Genomic DNA, 19,305 nt, shown 5'->3' on the forward strand with positions numbered 1-19,305 from the left:
GCATAAAGGTGGGTTAATTATGATATCATTTTAGTTACTGTTTTTATATTGTGTCTGAGAGACCCCAGTGGTGTATTTTTAAAAATATATATAATTTCATTTAAAGCTCTTATTTTACTATATTTTAAAATCTCCTTATTATGCTCCTTTTTACAAGATGTAAAATAAGTCTCTGATGTCCCCATAGTGTGTATTTGAAGTTTCAGCTCAAAATACCCCACAAATAATTTTCATAGCATTGTAAATGTGTCCCTTTAAATGCAAATGAGCTGCTGCTCCCGACCCCCTTTGTGGCACAGGGCGGAGCTTCAAGAGCTCATGTCAGCAGACGCGCACTGAAAATGTCCGGTACCTCAAGAAAAAGAAAGAAAAAGTGACAACATGCAGAATTAAACAGGACATTTCTAAATGGTTAGTTGATGAATTTATGTAGCTGGATGTGTGGAGTTAGCTAAGTCACTGATTAGTATATTCTGTCATGATGATCTATAAATCGCTCATGTGGGAACTGTTGTAAGATGCCTTCAGAGCCAGAATATATATGGTGCATGAAGATAGAACAGGTTAGTTTAGTAGTTTAGTTTAATTACGGTTATAACTTATGCAGTTATCTTGCTTTAATGACATGCTGTTGCATTTGTGTTGTGTGGGGGGGATGTAAATTTTAGGGTTTGTGATTCATGTTGTAGTCCCTACCAGCCATTTATTGTAGTCATTAAAAAACAATTCATGTAAATGTAAATATTTCCCTTTACATTGAACTTGGTTGTTTGTGCTCAAAAAGCAACATTACACTAATGTTTTTTTTTTTTAAAGTTAAATCATAATCAATCACCCCTTTAACATTTTTCTGTTGGTTTTTCTATTTTGATTAGAAAAATATCAGGAAGAATCAGTGGTTAATTAATATTAACAATGTTTTTCAAGCTATTAAAATGGCTGTGGCCTTGAGAGATTTGACTGTTATTTATGGGTGTTGTATATTTTGGATGCATGCCATTTCCATTTAAACTTTACAATCAGTTAATCAGACACACCCATCATTTGTTTATAAATACAAAAGCTTGACCTTTTCACGTTTAGTTTGCAGAGCAGGAAACTAGTGGTTGAGGTGACCAGTAGACCTTTGTGTCAAGCCTTCCCTCCCCCACAGTGACCGCCTGCTGCTTAACCCCGCCTCCCTCTAAGCTGGATCAGGAGTTCCATTGAAGGAGACGCTGAATGCTGCCCCTGCTCTCCTGCTGCATTACCCAGCATCCCACATCAACAGGTAGTCCACAGTAGGACATGCGTAAGAGGGCAACAGCACAGTTTAGCGACTGTAGAAGAGTGCACTTTATACTCTGATTTCATTTACACCTGTCAATCCCCTGACTCCAGATCTGCTCTTGAACCTGGACGTGTGGACATACATAACATCTGGCGACAGAAGGACGAGCAGATACAGGTGCAAAGATATAAGAAGACAGAAGGGAAAAGCAAGGCAAACTCTTGAGTCACTGTGAGGTGAGTAAGTGTTCAGGGCTTAGCCGTCCAGCACCTCATGCTCTTTTAAGGCTTTACGGAAAGCTACTTACTGCTGACTGTTTTCTGCTCTGCCGCTCTCTGTACCAGGCCTCGGAAGGAACCATTTACACCTTCCTAGATATTAAAGAGAAGGGTTGTGAATTACTTTAACAATACGCTTTTTTCCAATAAAAATATAGAATTTACTTGAAAAGTCAAATTGTGTGATAAAATAAGACTTGAATTAAGTACATTTTTACTACCCATTGGCAAATTGATTTACTTTTTTAAATATGTATCGAGGTTAATGCTTAAAGCAAGAACAGATAGCCTGGAGGTAAGGAAAAATAAATATAATTTAAGATATATTAACTTATGTTCTTGTAAAGACATATATATATAATATGTGTGGGCGGGTATATATCTTTTCTTCTATGACAAAAAATAACCATTAGGTATTAGATATATAATTAGTATAAGGTAACACTTTATTTTACAGTGGTATTGTTACACAAATACTGGATAAATTTGCAGAACTTTGCATCATTACATGCAACTAATCCTAAACCAATCCCTAACACTATAGTAATTACATGTAGTTAATACAAATTACTCAGTACTTACATGTATAATTACATTGTAACAAAGAAAATGTAACCAGATATTATCATCATGGTAACACTTTACTATAAGGTTTCATTTAATACCTCAGTTAAGATGAACTAACAGTGAAAAAATATTACAAAAGCTTTTATTAATCTCAGTTTATGCTAATCTCAACATTTACTAATACATCAGATGTTGTATCTGTTAACATTAATGAACCTGAAATAACAATGAACAGTTGTATTTTTATTTATTTGTTTTAACAGATCTGGAATGAATGTAATACTTATTGCTATAATGCATTACCGATCCTGATGAAACCTCAGCGTAAAGTGTTAACATTATCATTTATTACTACTACTTCTTTTGTTTTATTAAAAAAAAAAAATTATTTACTTACATTTATAATATATATATATATATATATATATATATATATATATATATATATATATATATATATATATATATATATATATATATATATATATATATATTAATATTAATTTATACCTACCACATTTCCAAGCTTTTTCATTTTGTAATTTATTTGAACTGTTTTAAAGACATCCACGTGTTGTTGTGTGGATGGCAAGAAACATCTTCTATGGAGAACTGAATTGCTTTGACATGCTGCTGAGCTGACAGACACAGAGGAAGTGACTGTGTTAATCTGCCTCTGGCACTCAGTGACGTGCTGGATAAAGCAGTTAAGAGTTTAGAGGGGCACGAGATTTAAGACCTTTAATGAGTCTTGGCCCAGGGCAAACGAATTTGGTTATGAAATCCAAATAAACGTCTGACCTGTAAGTCTAGAAAAACACGAGCAATATTAAGAGAACAGGTTGATTATTTATTCAACGCAAAAGAAGATATTTTGAAGAATGTGGGTCACTAAACAGTTGATGGGACCACATTGACTTCCATAAAAATACTCTGGTAGTCAATGGGGCCCATCAACTCTTGAGGGTGAGTAAATGATGACAGTTTTCTTTTTGGGGTGAACTATCCCTTTAAGTTATGTGTCTCTGCCATTAAACCAATCCCCATAAATTGTGAGATTAGATGTGGTTAGGCTTTTTACATTTCAATCTGTAATCTCTTTAAATGTGCTTGAACAATATAGCGTGATGGGTTTTTTTTTTACCTCCAAACTGCTGGGGAATACCTGTGTAGAATTTATTACTATGTTTTCAACTCAGTTTTTTCAATAAAATCAGTGTAGTTTATTTAATTACAATTAGCATCTTGGCAGGCTAGCTTCAGAGTAGCTTCTAGGATGTTCAAAAGTACATTTATAGTTTTGTGAATAGAGTGAATGATGTATTTTTGTAGGCCTAGTTAGCATCACCTACAACAAAAGTTTATGATTCTCACACTTTTTTAAAGAATAAAAAAGCTAAATGTAGGCTAATTGACAAAATTCCTAAAAAAAACTCCTAAAAAAAGTTATGTTGAATTTTTAAGTTCATATAACCTAATTGTTTCAATTATACCCAAAGTTTACTACTTACTTTTAAAGCAACAGGTTTCCTCACTTTTTTAAGTTAAGTCAGATGATCACTTTTTTACAGTTTACCTGTTCATCTGATGATGTTTAATGTCCTGACAACCTCTGTAGTCCAGGGTTGCTAAGTGTAATTGTGATACTTTAAAATAGGTGCCATGGGTTGATTTTCTTCCTGTGGGTTAACGGTTTCTCATATTGCGTAAACTGAATTTGACTGAAATCCTAATATTGTAATGTTTCACTCATTTTATGTTCCTCAATTGATAAAAACTGCTAGAGGATTGTGAAGGAGTTGAACTACCTCTGAGCTCAAGTGAGCTTCTTTATGAATACATTACAATGCTTATTATGATTACTAGTGCTAGACTGTGATTTTAAAGTTAAAATTCAGTTTAATGCATACACACACAAAAAAAAATTAATGATGTGTTATACCAAAAAAAGATAATTAATGTCGTTCTCCTTCGTTGCATTATCTCAAAATTTGAAGGCAACCAGGTAGCTTACGTTTTGAAGTTAAACCAACTATTTTTGTACCATGTAACAATGACTGTAAAGTATGAGAATGGCATATTCACATATTTTCGGGATAAGGTCATTGGGCTATTTTTGTTTTGCAGACCTGGTAAGCCTGCTGTAGTCCCATTTATCCACTTGTTAACAACCACCTTTTTCAAAAACAAGTTATACATTTGAAATACCTTTGCAAATCTTTCTACAAATTCAACCCTTTGCATCTTAATTTTGAGGACATCACAATGGTTTCACCATGTGACACACTAACATACTGTCCGTCTGTGCTTGAAGGCCTAGCGCGATCCAGAGCAGGTGATGTGATGGCCCTTTTTTTGACCTTAATCTTTACTGAGTTTGCGAAACTCAAATGAACACAAACCTAGTCCATATACAAATCTATACCAATGACTTCATTAGAGGTGTCCCCTATCAGAATTGTTGAATCTTTCTATAGTCGACTGATCTATGTGTGTGTGAATGGGTTAGGAGGGGCACAACAATAGTCAGCAGAAGGGTAAAACTACTTTTATTTTCCTTTACACACTGCACACTGCACACAGCAACAACTTTTAATAAAGCGACCAAAACTGCCTGCCAACTGACAATGGCTTTCTTATTTAGGTTTAAATAAAAGCTAATGTGGTGGATAAACATTTGCAAAACATTTTCTCATAACATTTTAAAGCCGTGATCGAAATATAGAACATCACACAAATATATAAAAGAACATTTTGATAAATAAACCTTAAAAAATTACCAGCCTAGAGAGGAAAAGAACACTTTGAGTGCATTACATGCACGTTCTTAAGCCAATAATGCCTAATAAGCCGAAAATAAACATGGTCATGTAAACGCGGCAACCTGTTTTCTTTTATCGGAGTAAGGTCATAAACGGCGCAAGCATAAACCAGTCGCACAGGTTGTGTTTTTTTTTTTGCCTCTTACCAGATTTCGCTTGGCATGTAAACGCATGAACCTGCTTTCTGTCTGCTTATTGAAGTGCACATGTGTGATAGGTGACAAAAAATGCTAACTTAGAGCAAATGCATCCACCATCCAGACAGAGCAAGCTAGCATGTATTTGAATAAAATAAGGACATATATCACAAGCAAAGAATCTTTTAAGACCCAGAAAATTGTAAAGATGTGTTCTCATCTCATGCAGCAGAAGGTTCAGTCAAAAGGCTGCATCTGAGAGAATATATGAGCCGTAAATCTCCCGCTGACCCGGTGCATGCTTTATTTAACATCACAACTGACGTAACATTTGACATACTACAAGTCAGATATGGATATTATTTTTGACGTCACTACAAGGAAATTACCCAGTTTATTAATAAAGTCATTTAGCTAAATGCAGTTTACTTGCATTGTCAGTTTACTGGTTTGCATGTAGGCTAAACGGGGAAAACTGGTTATTTCAATAAGCTGATATTTGTGAGTTATCAGCTTACTAGTGTGCATGTAAACATGCTCAGTGTTAAGTAATCCCTGCCGCCAAGATGCTCCTCGTCTATCACGGATCAGTTAAAGTGAAACTTAAATCTGTCTGTAACAGTGATTGTTGGATTTATTCACACACACACACACACACATACGTTACACATATTTATTGAGCACTTCTTTCTTTTCACGTTACTTTTTACAGCATTATCATAATTAAAGGCTGTATATATCTTAATATAACCGTACAAAACCAGTAGTTCTTTGTGAAATTAGACATTGAGCACCCCCATATTGCCAAAATGGTACGACCCTCGTTTCATAACACCCGCGAAGATTCGACTGTGGTCGAATCCGGCTCCGCATATCGATGCATCGAATCTTCGACTATTCGGGGGTCACCTCTAGACTTTATTTAGACATTGAACCACTTTCTGCACTCTGCATCACATTCTTAGAAACAAAATTGGTCTTTATATTGTGCTTAATCTGTGATTAACATCCATACTAATCTTCTTATTGAGTTTGCCATGAGGCAGCACATGAGGTAACACATACCTCGGTCTTACTCCCCAAACTACCATCTCACATTTAATTTGATAATAGTGACATGACCTTATGAAACTGAAATAGATCTGTGAGGCAGTCAGGTAATTTTATGATGCCTGCACATGATGTGGTGAGGATGGAATTGGTTATGCAGTGTTGAAAAAGACACAAATACAAAACGGACAAGGAAATGATTCAGCCGGAATATACAAACAACAATTAGCGAAATCTATGTAATCTCCTAAATACTCCCTCTCCTTCACCTGACCTATGGACCGCATGGATGCTGCTCCGTTTAACCCTATGGAGTATGGAGCATTGCATCTGTTATTTTATTATTTAATACATAATATGACATATTGATGGGTCCACGTAGCACAATAAAATAACACATTGAAAATCTGGGATTAAAATCTAATTGATTATTTGTATTATTATTTTCTCTTCTGGAACAAACTTGACATACAATGCATATATTTATTCTTACATTGGGGCGGCAGTGGTTCATGTAGGTTGTCTACAAACCAGAAGGTTGGTGGTTCGATCTCCGGTTCCACCTGACCAAGTGTCGAAGTGTCCATGAGCAAGACACCTAACCCCAAACTGCTCCCGACGAGCTGGATGGCGCCTTGCATGACAGACACCGCCGTCGGCGTATGAATGAGTGTATGGATGGGTGAATGTGAGGCAACATGTAAAGCGCTTTGGATGGCCATAGGGTCTGTTGAAAGCGCTATATAAATGCAGTCCATTTACCATTTACATTAATTACAGACCCACATAATTCTATAAACAAGAGTAATTAACAGATTGAATTACACAAAAACCAAACATGTTTAACAAACAATAAAAACAATGGGGAAAAAAACATTACATTTATATTTTTATTATTAAAATGATTTATTAAAAAAGCATATTAATATAAAATAAATAATAATCATTTAAATATTACAATAACAAAAGCAATCCATTAATTTTCCTCCACAGATTTACACATACTAAAACCTTATTGTCAAACTTACTATTTTCCATCTAACCCAGTTTTCACTCATCATATTTAACTCAAATGAAAATATAAAATAACAATAACTAGAAATAAGAGCAAAGGTCAACTATAACAATTATAAAAACAATAAACAGATAAGATAGGGTGCAATCAGTTGGACGTACAGTGGCACAGTGCTCATTCAGTAAATGCACAGCTGAACAGATGTGTTTTGAGTCTGGATTTGAATGTGGCTACTGTTGGAGCACATCTGATCTGTTCAGGAAGCTGGTTCCAACTGCGGCTGGCATAATAGCTAAAAGCAGACTCTCCTTGCTTTGAGGGAACTCTTGGTATTTCTAACTGATTTGATCCTGCTGATCTGAGTGATCTGTTGGGTTTGTATTTAATCAGCATATCTGTGATGTATTGAGGTCCTAGGTCATTGAGAGATTTATAAACAAGTAATAGTACTTTAAAATTGATCCTAAATGTAACTGGAAGCCAGTGTAAAGACCTGAGGACTGGTGTGATATGGTCATATTTTTTGGTTCTGCTCAGAATCCTGGCAGCAGCGTTCTGTATGAGCTGCAGCTGTCTAATGGTCTTTTTGGGAAGTTCGGTGAGAAGGCCATTACAATAGTCCACCCTACTGGTGACGAAAGCATGGAGAAGTTTCTCTAAGTCTTGCCTGGAGACAAAGCATCTAATTGTTGCAATATTTTTCAGATGATAGTATGCTGATTTAGTTATTGCTTTGACATGACTACTGAAACTCAGGTCTGACTCCAAAATCATTCCAAGATTCCTGACTTGATTTTTTATCAGGCCTTTATCCTCAAGATATGCGTTCACCTTGAGAATTTCATCTTTGTTTCCAAATGTAGTGATTTCAGTTTTGTCTTTGTTTAACTGAAGATAGTTTTGGCACATCCAGTTGTTAACTTCATCAATGTATTTGCACAGGGAGTCAATGGGGCTGTAGTCATCAGGTGATAGTGCTAAGTAGATCTGGGTGTCGTCAGCATAGCTGTGGTAAGCAAATTCAAGTTAAAGTTCAAGAGGTTTATTTTTCACATACACAGTTTTATACAGAAAACAACCGGCAGTGAAATGTAAACAGGTCCGCTCGATGGACATCAAATAACAATTAACACAAAAAAAACACAATAAATTATAAAATAGAAATAGGATAAAGGTGCTATATATATACATATGTAGAATTATGAATAAATCAAGTTAAAAAAATAAGAGGTGGAATAAAATAAGTGAGATAAAGTAAACTGGAAACTATAAAAATAAATGTGGATAAAGTACAGGAGTGTAATGTGCAAACAGCATTATAATGAGTAGTTACATGGTAACAACAAGAATAAAGTGCAGTGCAATATCAGTATGTGGAGTTTGTTTATACTGAAGTGAGGTGAAGTCACATGTTGTTAAGTGACAGCGTTCAGGAGTCTGATGGCCTGTGGGAAGAAACTTCTCCTGAGTCTCTCAGTTTTAGCCATCAGGCTACGGAAGCGCTTACCAGATGGCAGCCGGGTGAAGTGAGGGTTGGCCGGGTGATTAATGTCCTTGATGATTTTTGTAGCTCTACCTCTGCATCGTTTGATGTAGATGTCCTGCAGAGACGGGAGAGCTGACCCTGAGATGCGCTCGGACAAGCGCACCACTCTTTGCAGGGCTTTGCAGTCATGACTGGTGCTGTTACCATACCACGCTGTGATGCACTGAGTCAGTAAACTTTCTATCGCCCCTGAATAGAACGTTTTCAGGATAGCTGGTGAGACCCGGAATTTCCTCAGCTGGCGCAGGTGGTACAGTCTTTGCCTGGCCTTTTTCACCTGTGTCTGGATATGTGCAGTCCAGGTCAGGTCCTCGGAGATGTTCACACCCAGGTATTTGAAGCTGCTCACTCTCTCTACTGGTGTCCCGCTGATCATAAGAGGGGTATATGACCGTTGCTGTCTCTTCCTGAAGTCCACAATCAGTTCTTTGGTCTTGTTAACATTCAGAAGGAGACAGTTGTCTTGGCACCATGATGTCAGTTGCTCCACCTCGTCCAAGTATGCCCAGGACAACAGTATCATCCGCAAACTTGATGACAGAGGTGGAGCTGTGTGTGGACAAACAGTCATGCGTGTAGATAGAGTAGAGCAGGGGACTGAGGACACATCCCTGTGGAGCTCCCATACTCACGGTGATGGAGGTGGAGGTGAACTGTCCTACTCTCACCACCTGAGGTCTGCCAGTGAGGAAATCTTCAATCCAGTGACAGAGAGAAGAGTTCAGTGCAAGAAGTGGTGCAAAAATTGACCCTTGTGAGGCCATTCCCAAAGCTACCGCTACTGGATTACTGTGACTGAGTTTGGGAACAGACACTACAATTAAATACTGAACATGTCTGTTCAATATAATGAGTAAGTCACCGTGCGAGTGTCACAGCACTGAGCACTAACTGCAGGAGTCAGATTACATTTAACATCATGAGCTGATGAGCTCTTGTGATGAGAGCTGAGGTAATCGCGACCACATTCACGGCATACATTCACAGGCGCATTTTCAGTTCATGCCTTTGGAAGCTTAACTTTCATAGAAATTAATTAGAGAAGTTAAAACACTTACATTGCTCTCTGTCTCAGCATAGCTCAGTTTCCATGAATGCCTGAGGCTGCAGCTGAGCTGAGTGTTGTGAGTGTGATCTCCCATCCCCCATGTGCTAGTGTAAAACATGAGGAAATGGCTCCCTCTGCTGGCTGAAGTCTTTAGCCTTTGGCCAAACATTCCTCCTATGACACAAATATTGTCAATTTGCATCATTGGAGGAATTTTTCCAGAAATAAATGCATAAATTTCTTGCCTCAGGGGGATATGAGGGGGGAAAACACAATCATTTGAATATACTCCAGGGATTCTACTGATACAAAGCCACATGCTAATCGCTGAAGTAACCCTTTAAATTGTTTTATAAAAACACTTGCATAGTCGTAACAAAGTTGTACAATTGTATAACTTTACAGAGAAAGTCAAGATTTTTCACACTAAATTCATAATTTTGTTTATACCGCGTTATTATTATACTATTGCAACTATTTTGGACCATCTCTTCCATTGTAAGTGTCTCACTCTCTTATTCTTGACAAAGAAAGGAAGGTACAAGTGTAAATTAATTTTGCGATCAACATTATGCCACATAAGCTGTAAACCGTAAAGAGTTTAAGTCACTAAGCCTGATATTCCTTAATCCAAGTTATTTCCTCCATTGAACATAAGAGGGCTAGAAAATCAACCGGTTATAGGGACAGTTATGTCATTGCCTCTCATGTTCAATCTATAAGCTTCTCCTTGTCATTGCTAGTGACTAATTCCAGACCACGACTCTTCTAGCCTTTAAACCACTGAGGGAAGCTCATCGGGAGTTTTATGCACTGCTCTTAATGGCTCTAATGACATGTAAGGACTAGAGGATGCTCTGTCAGAGTAAAACTATTGTTGGATCTGCTTCCACAGCTGTGTAATTATCCTCAGTAACACAGGGTGTAAAGAGATACATCAAGAATAATATGCCTTCAGGCAGTTTCTTCAAGTAACTACAAGCAGTATTTTATTCAGAATGCATTCTGTGTGATATTCTGTAGTACTGGTGATAATGCCTTTCTAATTTCTAATGTCTCAGGATGAAATGTCATAATTGGTGAGTATCCTAAATTACTTAATTATCTTCTCTGTTGTTGTTTATTTTAAATAATAAATACAGCATGGATTAGATGCTCTAAATTGATCAAACGTGACAGTAAAGACAATTAAATTGCTACAAAAAAGTCTATATAAAATAAATGCTGTTATTTTCAAAGTTCTATGAAGCCAAACATTTTTGGTTTCCACAAAAGCCGCACACATTTCACAGATCATGTGACACTGAAGACTGAAGTCATGGCAGCAATTTAGCTTTTCCATCACAGGGATAAAATACATTTTAAAATGTATTAAATTATATTAAATTAATTTGACCCTAATGTGCTGTATATTTGTGGTCTAGTCTCTGGGACAGTGTCTACTTTGTAGTTTGTCCCACATTGGTAATAGAATTAGCTTTTCTGTGCTCTGAAATATTAGAGATGTTTTTGGTCTTTAATATTCTTGGGATCAGTAGCTATATTGTAAAAAATGTTCCTCCATTGTAATTTTAAATATGCCCCAAAAGGGCCATTTTAAAATGATGCGGTGTGAAACTATGATCAGATTCGTGCTTTTATTAAAAAGGCTGTAGTATATTTTTTTATATAATTATATAGTCCTAGGGTGTGGACTATTTTTTAATATAATTTATAGTCCTGGGGTGTGAATTGTGTTTTTTTTTTTTTTTTTATCATTTCATGCTGTACGGCAGTATCTTTGCTTTGATCTTTTTTTTAATTGATACAACTAATTGATTTAATTTTAACGTTCACTTATTCTCTTTATTTTGATCCTGTATAGGTCCCTCACATGGTGACTTCTAATGTCAAAACTCTAAACCAGAAACATGGTCATTCTGCAACAGGTAAGACTTGTTCTCAATGTTAAATGTCTTTACTTGCTCAAGGGGTGCTGTAATTTGCCAATTAAGACATCATACATTATTAACACACCTGGATAAATTGAACTAAATCCAGTTTTCCACTCCAGTAATCATTTTGATTGATGCTGTATTAAATCATGTTCCAGTTGTAGTGCAGTGGCAACCTTGCATTCTCAATAAGTTTTATTGCAACACAAGTCCCTCCCATTGTGGAACTGTAGTAAAATCATTTTGCTGGAACTGTTGGGACTACCGTCGATTACATTAATAGTATAATAGCCGGCAGATGACTGAGGTTAAGATTTAATAACCCTAATTCTTCTTATAGGGTGCCATGCTTTATATTAAATGAGAAACCTATTTTACAGAAAACAAAATACAAAACAAAACATTCTTTTATTTACTGAAAAGTTAAGTCCCCCTGTGGTAAATATTTTTTTACATTAAAACTCCTCTTTGATCACCTAAAAGGACTTTTAAACTGTTTTTCCTGTGAGATTTTTTTATATATTCATGCCTTAAAATAGCTTGAATGTAACTAGAACCTTGCTTCATTTAGTATACGCCGGACATGAATATGCAAATGATCCCCGCCTCCACTCACTCACTTACACCAGCTCAGAGATACAAAGGCAAATAATGGTTTAATTCAGCCAGTGCCTTGACTACACTATTAAACAGCTAATAATGTGTTGCTTATGTGACACACACACCATGTTCCTCTTCAACAGTCAGAGAGCTGCCTTCTGATAATCCTTAGAAACATTTTACTTAAAACGTCAGAGGAGAAAGGCATATATTTTTCATCATAACATCATAATATACATTATATACGCAATTTACCCGCTATATTGCTAAATGTACTCGATTTTTCACATCAACAGAAAAATATAGCAGGATAACCTTAGCCTGACAAGCCAGACCCACATCAAGATGTTTGGTCTGGAAACTCACCATAGACAGGGCTCAATCCGAGGGGCGAGATAAACGGTTGTCTTTCAAACTCCCTCTGCACGCGATAGGATAGCGCTACACCAACCAGAGAAACGAAGGTGAAACAGAGCTTGTTGATAGATTAAACATTACGCCGTATCCGGTCAGCAAAACTCCGAACACATCTTCCCTTTTTAAGAATGATTTCAGTGCCCTTCTTTGTTCTTTTCTCAGAGAAAAGCTTAACTCCAAGTCTTTCAGAGTCGCAGTCAAAGCTGATTCGAAAGACCGCCGTTCGCCAGTTTCTGTGTTTACTAGAAGCACGCAAACGCAACTCGGCCGTCGTCATTATGGCCCCGCCCACCGACTCTATACACTATGTGATTGGTTCGGCAAGAGTTAGGGGATTACAGCTCAGAAGGGTATTGAGAGTTGCTAGACGACACTTGCGGGCAGATTAAATTTGCTGCCGCTAGGGTGCGTCTAGATTTCTAGGCTAGGATAACCTGGCTTCTCCTGAGCATATTAATGATATGCTAAAGCCCCCATGCACGTTAACATGATTGGTTACAAGGTAGTGATGTTAGAAACACCGGCGATTTCAAACCGCGTTTGATCTTTGATTAACTGCAGTTTTAAGGAGAAAATACTCAGCAATGGTTTTGACTTACCAATTTGTGCATGGTTTGTCTTAAAGCATATTAAACACACCACATAGATGTATAAACATTTAAAAACTTGATTTTCACCACAGGGGGTCTTTAAAATGTAAATGTTAGAATTATATATATTTAAATTTTATTCTATTTTTGCAATAAAGTTTTTTGTCTGTTTTTACAATCCTACATGTTATGGTATTTATGGTATTTGGTATTGATTGTTTTTTGATTGGTTGTCCCATAGGGGGACTATGTCTGGTTGGACCTCAGAACAGGCCGTGAGTTTGACGTCCCTATTGGCGCCGTGGTCAAACTCTGTGATTCGGGTCAAATCCAGGTCTTGGATGATGAAGGAAAGGTGGGTCTTTTAGTGTGTACCACTTATAATAACGGCCAACATGTGAGAGAAGACCAGTTAGACCAACTATAAAAGCACATTATCTACCTATTTCTAATCTATCAGAAAGGAGGTTTAATAGTCTGTCTTTTCCCCTATTCAGGAGCATCGGATCTCTCTTCAGAATGCTACAAATATCAAGCCCATGCACCCAACCTCCATTCATGGAGTGGAGGACATGATCCGTCTAGGGGACCTGAATGAAGCTGGTATCCTCAGAAATCTCCTGATCCGTTACAACGACAGGGTCATATATGTAAGTGTGGCCATTGACAGTTCTCTGTTTGGTGTTTGGTGTTCATTTTATTGCATGTGGAATCTAATAAGGCTACATGGGAAACTTCACGATTGGGCTCAAAAAATCATATAACAATTAGTTAGTCATATATTGTGATTACAATTACAATATTAAAAGCTTTCATAACATCAACCATTACATAATTTAGACCACACAAACTATTGCATAATGTTAACCAGGAGCCAAATTTATATTTTGTTCTTATTTGATCAAAGTCCATGTTTTTCTAAATATATATCCTCTTTCACTCAGAAATACATCAGATTATAGAAATAAAATGAGTTGGAAAAACAGCAAACCGCTGACTTTTGACTGCAAGTGACGCTTTTTTAACAACACTGGCTTGTTGCTGCTTAGCATGAAATACATTTTTAATGATTTTATGCTTCAAGGCTTGTTCATTTAGAAAAATAGACTGTTGTTAGAACATTGGCATTGATTTATGACTGAACAATGTATGGAGACCAAAACATTTTACCTTTGTTGTAGCGTTTGCTGAATATGAATTCTGGGTATGTTTTTTCATTTCGTAAAACAATTGAGAGAAAATAATGAATGATTTGTTTTGGTCTCTTAGACGGTATAGTTTTTTTTTGTTGCTTGTTTTTGTTTCAGGATTCAGATCAAATTGGTTTTGTGAAATGTGACCTTTTCATTTTGTTTCTTCATTGAATCCCCTTTAGCCATTCTCACCACTAGAATGCTTAATGGAAGGCATTGTAACTTTGTCATAGTTTGAAACTGAGGTTTGAATCAGTTCAATCATTGGACACAGGCTTTGCGTAGAACTCATTTGTATGGAAATGTGTTTAGTGCACTTAGCTGATCAGATGTATTTACTTCTTGCTTATCTAGAAAGTCAATCTTCATTTTTGTTGTTACTTGCTCTTTCTTAATGGTATAAAAGTTCACTGTCATTAGCACCGAATTCAGTGAATTGGTGGGTCTAAATGATTCATAACGCTCTCCAGTTGTCTACCTCCATGCCCAAACTGTGAAAGTTATACAGATGTTGAACAGACCAAAGAGCTTAAATATGGAAATTCTGTCATGATATCAGTTTGACATTAGAGGTACAGAAAAGACAATAATGTTGGCTTTGTGAATAACACAGAATGTTAGATGTCATAAATTATTGACTTACCTTATAATAGTTTTCTCTGCATATTAAAGGGTTAGTTCACCTAAAAATGAAAATTCTGTCATTAATTACTCACCCTCATGTCGTTCGACACCTGTAAGACCCTTGTTCATCTTCGGAACACATATGAAGATATTTTTGTTGAAATCCGATGGCTCAGAAAGGCCTCCATTGACACCAATGTCATTTCCTCTCTCAAGACCCATAAAAGGCACTAAAGACGTTGTTAAAAGTCCATTTCACTACAATGGCTCTACAATCATTTTATGAAGCGACGAGAATAGATTTTGTGCACAAAAAACGAAATAACGACTTATATAGTGATGGGACTATCTCAAAAATCAGCTTCAAACCGTTATGAATCAGCGTATTAATTCATGATACCAAAGACACGTGATTTCAGCAGTTTGGCAGTTTGACACGCGATCCGAATCATGATTCATACGCTTATTCATAACTGTTCTAACCTTTTTTTTAAATCGGCCTATTACTATATAAGTCGTTATTTCTGTTTTTTTGTGCACAATAACTATTCTCGTCGTTTCATAAAATGATTGTGGAGCCACTGTAGTGAGATGGGATTTGTAACGACGTCTTTAGTGCCTTTATGGGTCTTGAGAGGAAATGACATTGGTGTCAATGGAGGCCTTTCTGAGCCATCGGATTTCAGCAAAAATATCTTAATTTGTGTTCCCAAGATGAACAAGGGTCTTACGGGTGTCGAACGACATAAGGGGATAGTAATTAATGACAGAATTTTAATTTTTGGGTGAACTAACCCTTTAAGCTTGGATCGGAAAGTATTTTAACACAACATAGTTATACAGTCTTACTCTGAAACTTTCTATATTCAATAGTTCATAACCCCAAAAAAATTTATTTGTGGTTCAGTGAGGGAAGTCAATTGTGACTTCAAACCACTGACTCATGAGTGAGTTTAAAACTGATTTGTGATCTTTTTTTTCTGAACAGACTCATAAGACTCATTTGTACGTGAATCAGACATTACAGCTCACACTGTGTCGGTTTCTAAGTGCAGGAAAGTCCTGTTCATACTTTATAGCTGCTTTTTCACCATCAGGCTGATGGTTCTCTAAGAATGGTAAAGAACTGTTATGGTTATTTTCCACTTGAGCTTGGTTTAGCATGGCATGATTATAAACTGTTCTCGGCCTGGAGTTGAATCTGCACGGTTGGCTTAAAAATCAAGTGTAGTGATGTCACCACTCAGGATTGGTCACTTGTATGTTACCTGCCAACCAATTTCTCTGTAGCTGGGTAAGCGTGCTATTCGAGCAAAGTAACACAAGCTAACAATAGAAATATCTGTTCATGCTCTATAACGTGGTCTCTGTAAAATCTTGCGTTACCAAGCCAACAACTGATGCAGTTGTATTACATTCCAAAGTGCTCTGTTTTCAGCCCCACAGTGGAAAATTAAATCATATCTTTACCGGCTGGGCCGGATCACCATGGAGTGCAACGGTTAAGCAATGAGAACGATTTGGCCTCATGGTGGAAAAGTGGCTTATGTTATCACAATAATGTATTTCAGACGTACACGGGATCAATCCTGATAGCAGTGAATCCATACCAGCTGCTGCCCATCTACACGCCTGATCACATTCGCCTCTATACAAACAAAAAGTTAAGAGAGATGCCACCACATATCTTTGGCATTGCAGACAACTGCTACTTCAGTATGCAAAGAAACAACAAGGACCAGTGCTGCATCATTAGGTAAATCACAGCTTGTAAAGGTTTAAGATAAGTTTGTTTTGTTTTTTTACCACTATATGATTCACTGGTTAGTGCACATGACCTTGTTGACCATGTTGTGTCCAGTGGTGAGTCTGGAGCTGGAAAGACGGAGAGCACCAAGCTCATCTTGCAGTTCCTGGCAGCTATCAGTGGTCAACACTCCTGGATTGAGCAGCAGGTTCTGGAGGCCAACCCTATTTTAGAAGGTCAGGAAGATCATCTCTAAACCTAATGACATAAACCCTACCACTGAACCAGCAATTGCCAGCACTTGTTAAACACAGTATAGAGACAGAGCGACACATGTCATAATCTGAAAGCCACGCCCACCGGCAACTTGGCCGTCGTCATTATGGCCCCGCCATAATGGCCTCCTTGTCATTTCTGAATTATTACAAAAAAAACTAACAATGTCTAAAAGCTGATATGTGACAAGGTGTACAGAAAACAAGCTTTAAAAACCCAGGAACAAAAAGCCAGAAGTTTGAGACAAAAAACGAACGTTTAAGGACACAAAAGTGGATACAGGCACTTGAGTCAGAGCGCGTCATGTAATATTTCACTGAGAACTACGCCCACTGGAGGGTAAAGTAATCAGCGACAGGAAGCATAATATAAAACTGACATTTGGCTATTTGACAACATGTTTACTGCACACGTAGGCATACAGAGACATACTGAGTGTCAGGATCCCAAAATTGACCCATTCTTCCCGTTAAAGCTTCACGTCTTATTGCCTGTATGCACTTTTGTCTCCTTAAACGCTCGTTTTTTGGGATCCACAGCTTATAAAAACTGTTCTGTTTCTTTTTATAAGTAAGAAAAGACGAGGCAACCACTTCACGCAATGCAAAGTCAATGCAGAGCGTTGGATTGCCCCCCCCCCCCCCCCCGGTGTGGGCGTGGCCTAAATACGCTCTGTCTCTATGCTATGAAAGCAGGATGGTGCGCCTTTCAGAATATAAATTAAAATTCCTGAACTTGAATTAAGTAGAAAAAAGACTTGTAATTAAACATTTTATTTAAAGAACTAAGAATACAAAAATCAAGCAGTCTAAGCTTAGTTTTAATACAATAATAAAATAATATTATAAAATATATTTTTTCTGTATTTAAGAATAAAAAACATGTTATCATGTGTTAGTGATACTATGTCCATAAGCATTACATTATATTAATAACTGATGTTTGGGGGGTATATAAAATGTATATATTTATATTTCTTCATTATTTAAAAAATAAAAGTACATAAAGTCCACGTAAAGTCACAGAGTAAAAGTCACCGAGAGGGTCACAGAGTGCTGAGCTCTTTACTTTCAGAAAAGGGAATTCTTTATGCTTCAGCATACAAAGACATTTTGCATAATGCAGTGATTCTAGCTTTATAGAAAGAGTTCGGGGAATGCCCTTTTTTATTTTGGCATAACTGTGCTCCAGTGCACAAAGCAAGGTCCATAAAGACATGGTTGGATGAGTTTGGTGTGTAAGAACTTGACTGTCCCGCACAGAGCCTGGACCTCAACCTGATAGAACCCCTTTGGGATAAACTGGAACAGAGCCAGGCCTTCTCATCCAACATCAGTGCCTGACCTCACAAATGCTCTACTGCAAGAGTTCTCAAACTTTTTTAGGCCAGGAACCCTTAGAGTGAAGAACATTTTCCAAGGACCCCATCATAGTTATAACAGTGATTAAGCATAAGCTTGCAAATCAAACAGCAAGTCCAATTAAATAAAATTGTATATGTATACAATTTATCAACAATTTATTAAGAGTTTAACAAAAAAAAAATGTTTATGGCCATATGAAATACGTTTTTTTTTTTTCTCAATTAAATTTCCAAATTAAAGGTTAAATGCAATTTTAATAATCAAAAAGCATGTCTAATTAATTGAATTCATTAAACTTTAAAAGCTTATGAAATGGGCCCTATGAAATGTTTAATACAAATTTATTATCAAAAAATGTGCTAATGAAATTAAGGCATATACTTTAATCAATTTATCTTTTAAAATGTAATTGAAAAAAATGTATAAATCCTTTATTTTTGGCAAAGTACAGCACAACAGAGGTTTACTTTTAAAATTAAAACATGGAAGAAATTGTTTTTTTATTCCTTTAAAAATAAAGTTGTAATAATTTTTATATTATTACTACTACTGCTACAGTAGAGAAGTACGTCTGACTGTACAGTAATAATATATTTCTATTATAATTTATTGAAAATAAACCAAACTTTTATTTTGACGAGTTCTCGCGACTCCTGAAGACCTTTTAGTTTCTTTGTTTAAGGCTTTATTAAGTTCAATACTTATTATTCAATACTGTTTTTGACAGTATTGAAAATATTTTTTTCTGTTGTGTGGCAGCATTGAATTTATTTTCATTTCAGGAAGTTCCTTGTCCTGTTATTCTCATTTAAATTTCAGTTCAGCTT

General features: G+C 36.5%; 1 protein-coding gene across 1 annotated transcript in view; it reads left to right on the forward strand.

Annotated features, from left to right (window-relative positions):
- Window positions 1–1,119: 1,119 nt before the first annotated feature.
- Window positions 1,120–19,305, forward strand: part of myo7ab (myosin VIIAb) — a 47,606-nt gene continuing 29,420 nt past the window's right edge. Inside the window, exons 1-7 of the mRNA XM_067422699.1 lie at window positions 1,120–1,270; window positions 1,381–1,506; window positions 11,598–11,661; window positions 13,516–13,629; window positions 13,772–13,924; window positions 16,663–16,847; window positions 16,953–17,074. Coding sequence (XP_067278800.1) covers window positions 11,644–11,661; window positions 13,516–13,629; window positions 13,772–13,924; window positions 16,663–16,847; window positions 16,953–17,074 — 592 coding nt within the window. The 5' untranslated portion in view covers window positions 1,120–1,270; window positions 1,381–1,506; window positions 11,598–11,643. The remainder of the gene's footprint in view (window positions 1,271–1,380; window positions 1,507–11,597; window positions 11,662–13,515; window positions 13,630–13,771; window positions 13,925–16,662; window positions 16,848–16,952; window positions 17,075–19,305) is intronic.

Source organism: Pseudorasbora parva, chromosome 18 (genome assembly GCF_024679245.1).
Source record: "Pseudorasbora parva isolate DD20220531a chromosome 18, ASM2467924v1, whole genome shotgun sequence".
NCBI lineage: Eukaryota > Metazoa > Chordata > Actinopteri > Cypriniformes > Gobionidae > Pseudorasbora > Pseudorasbora parva.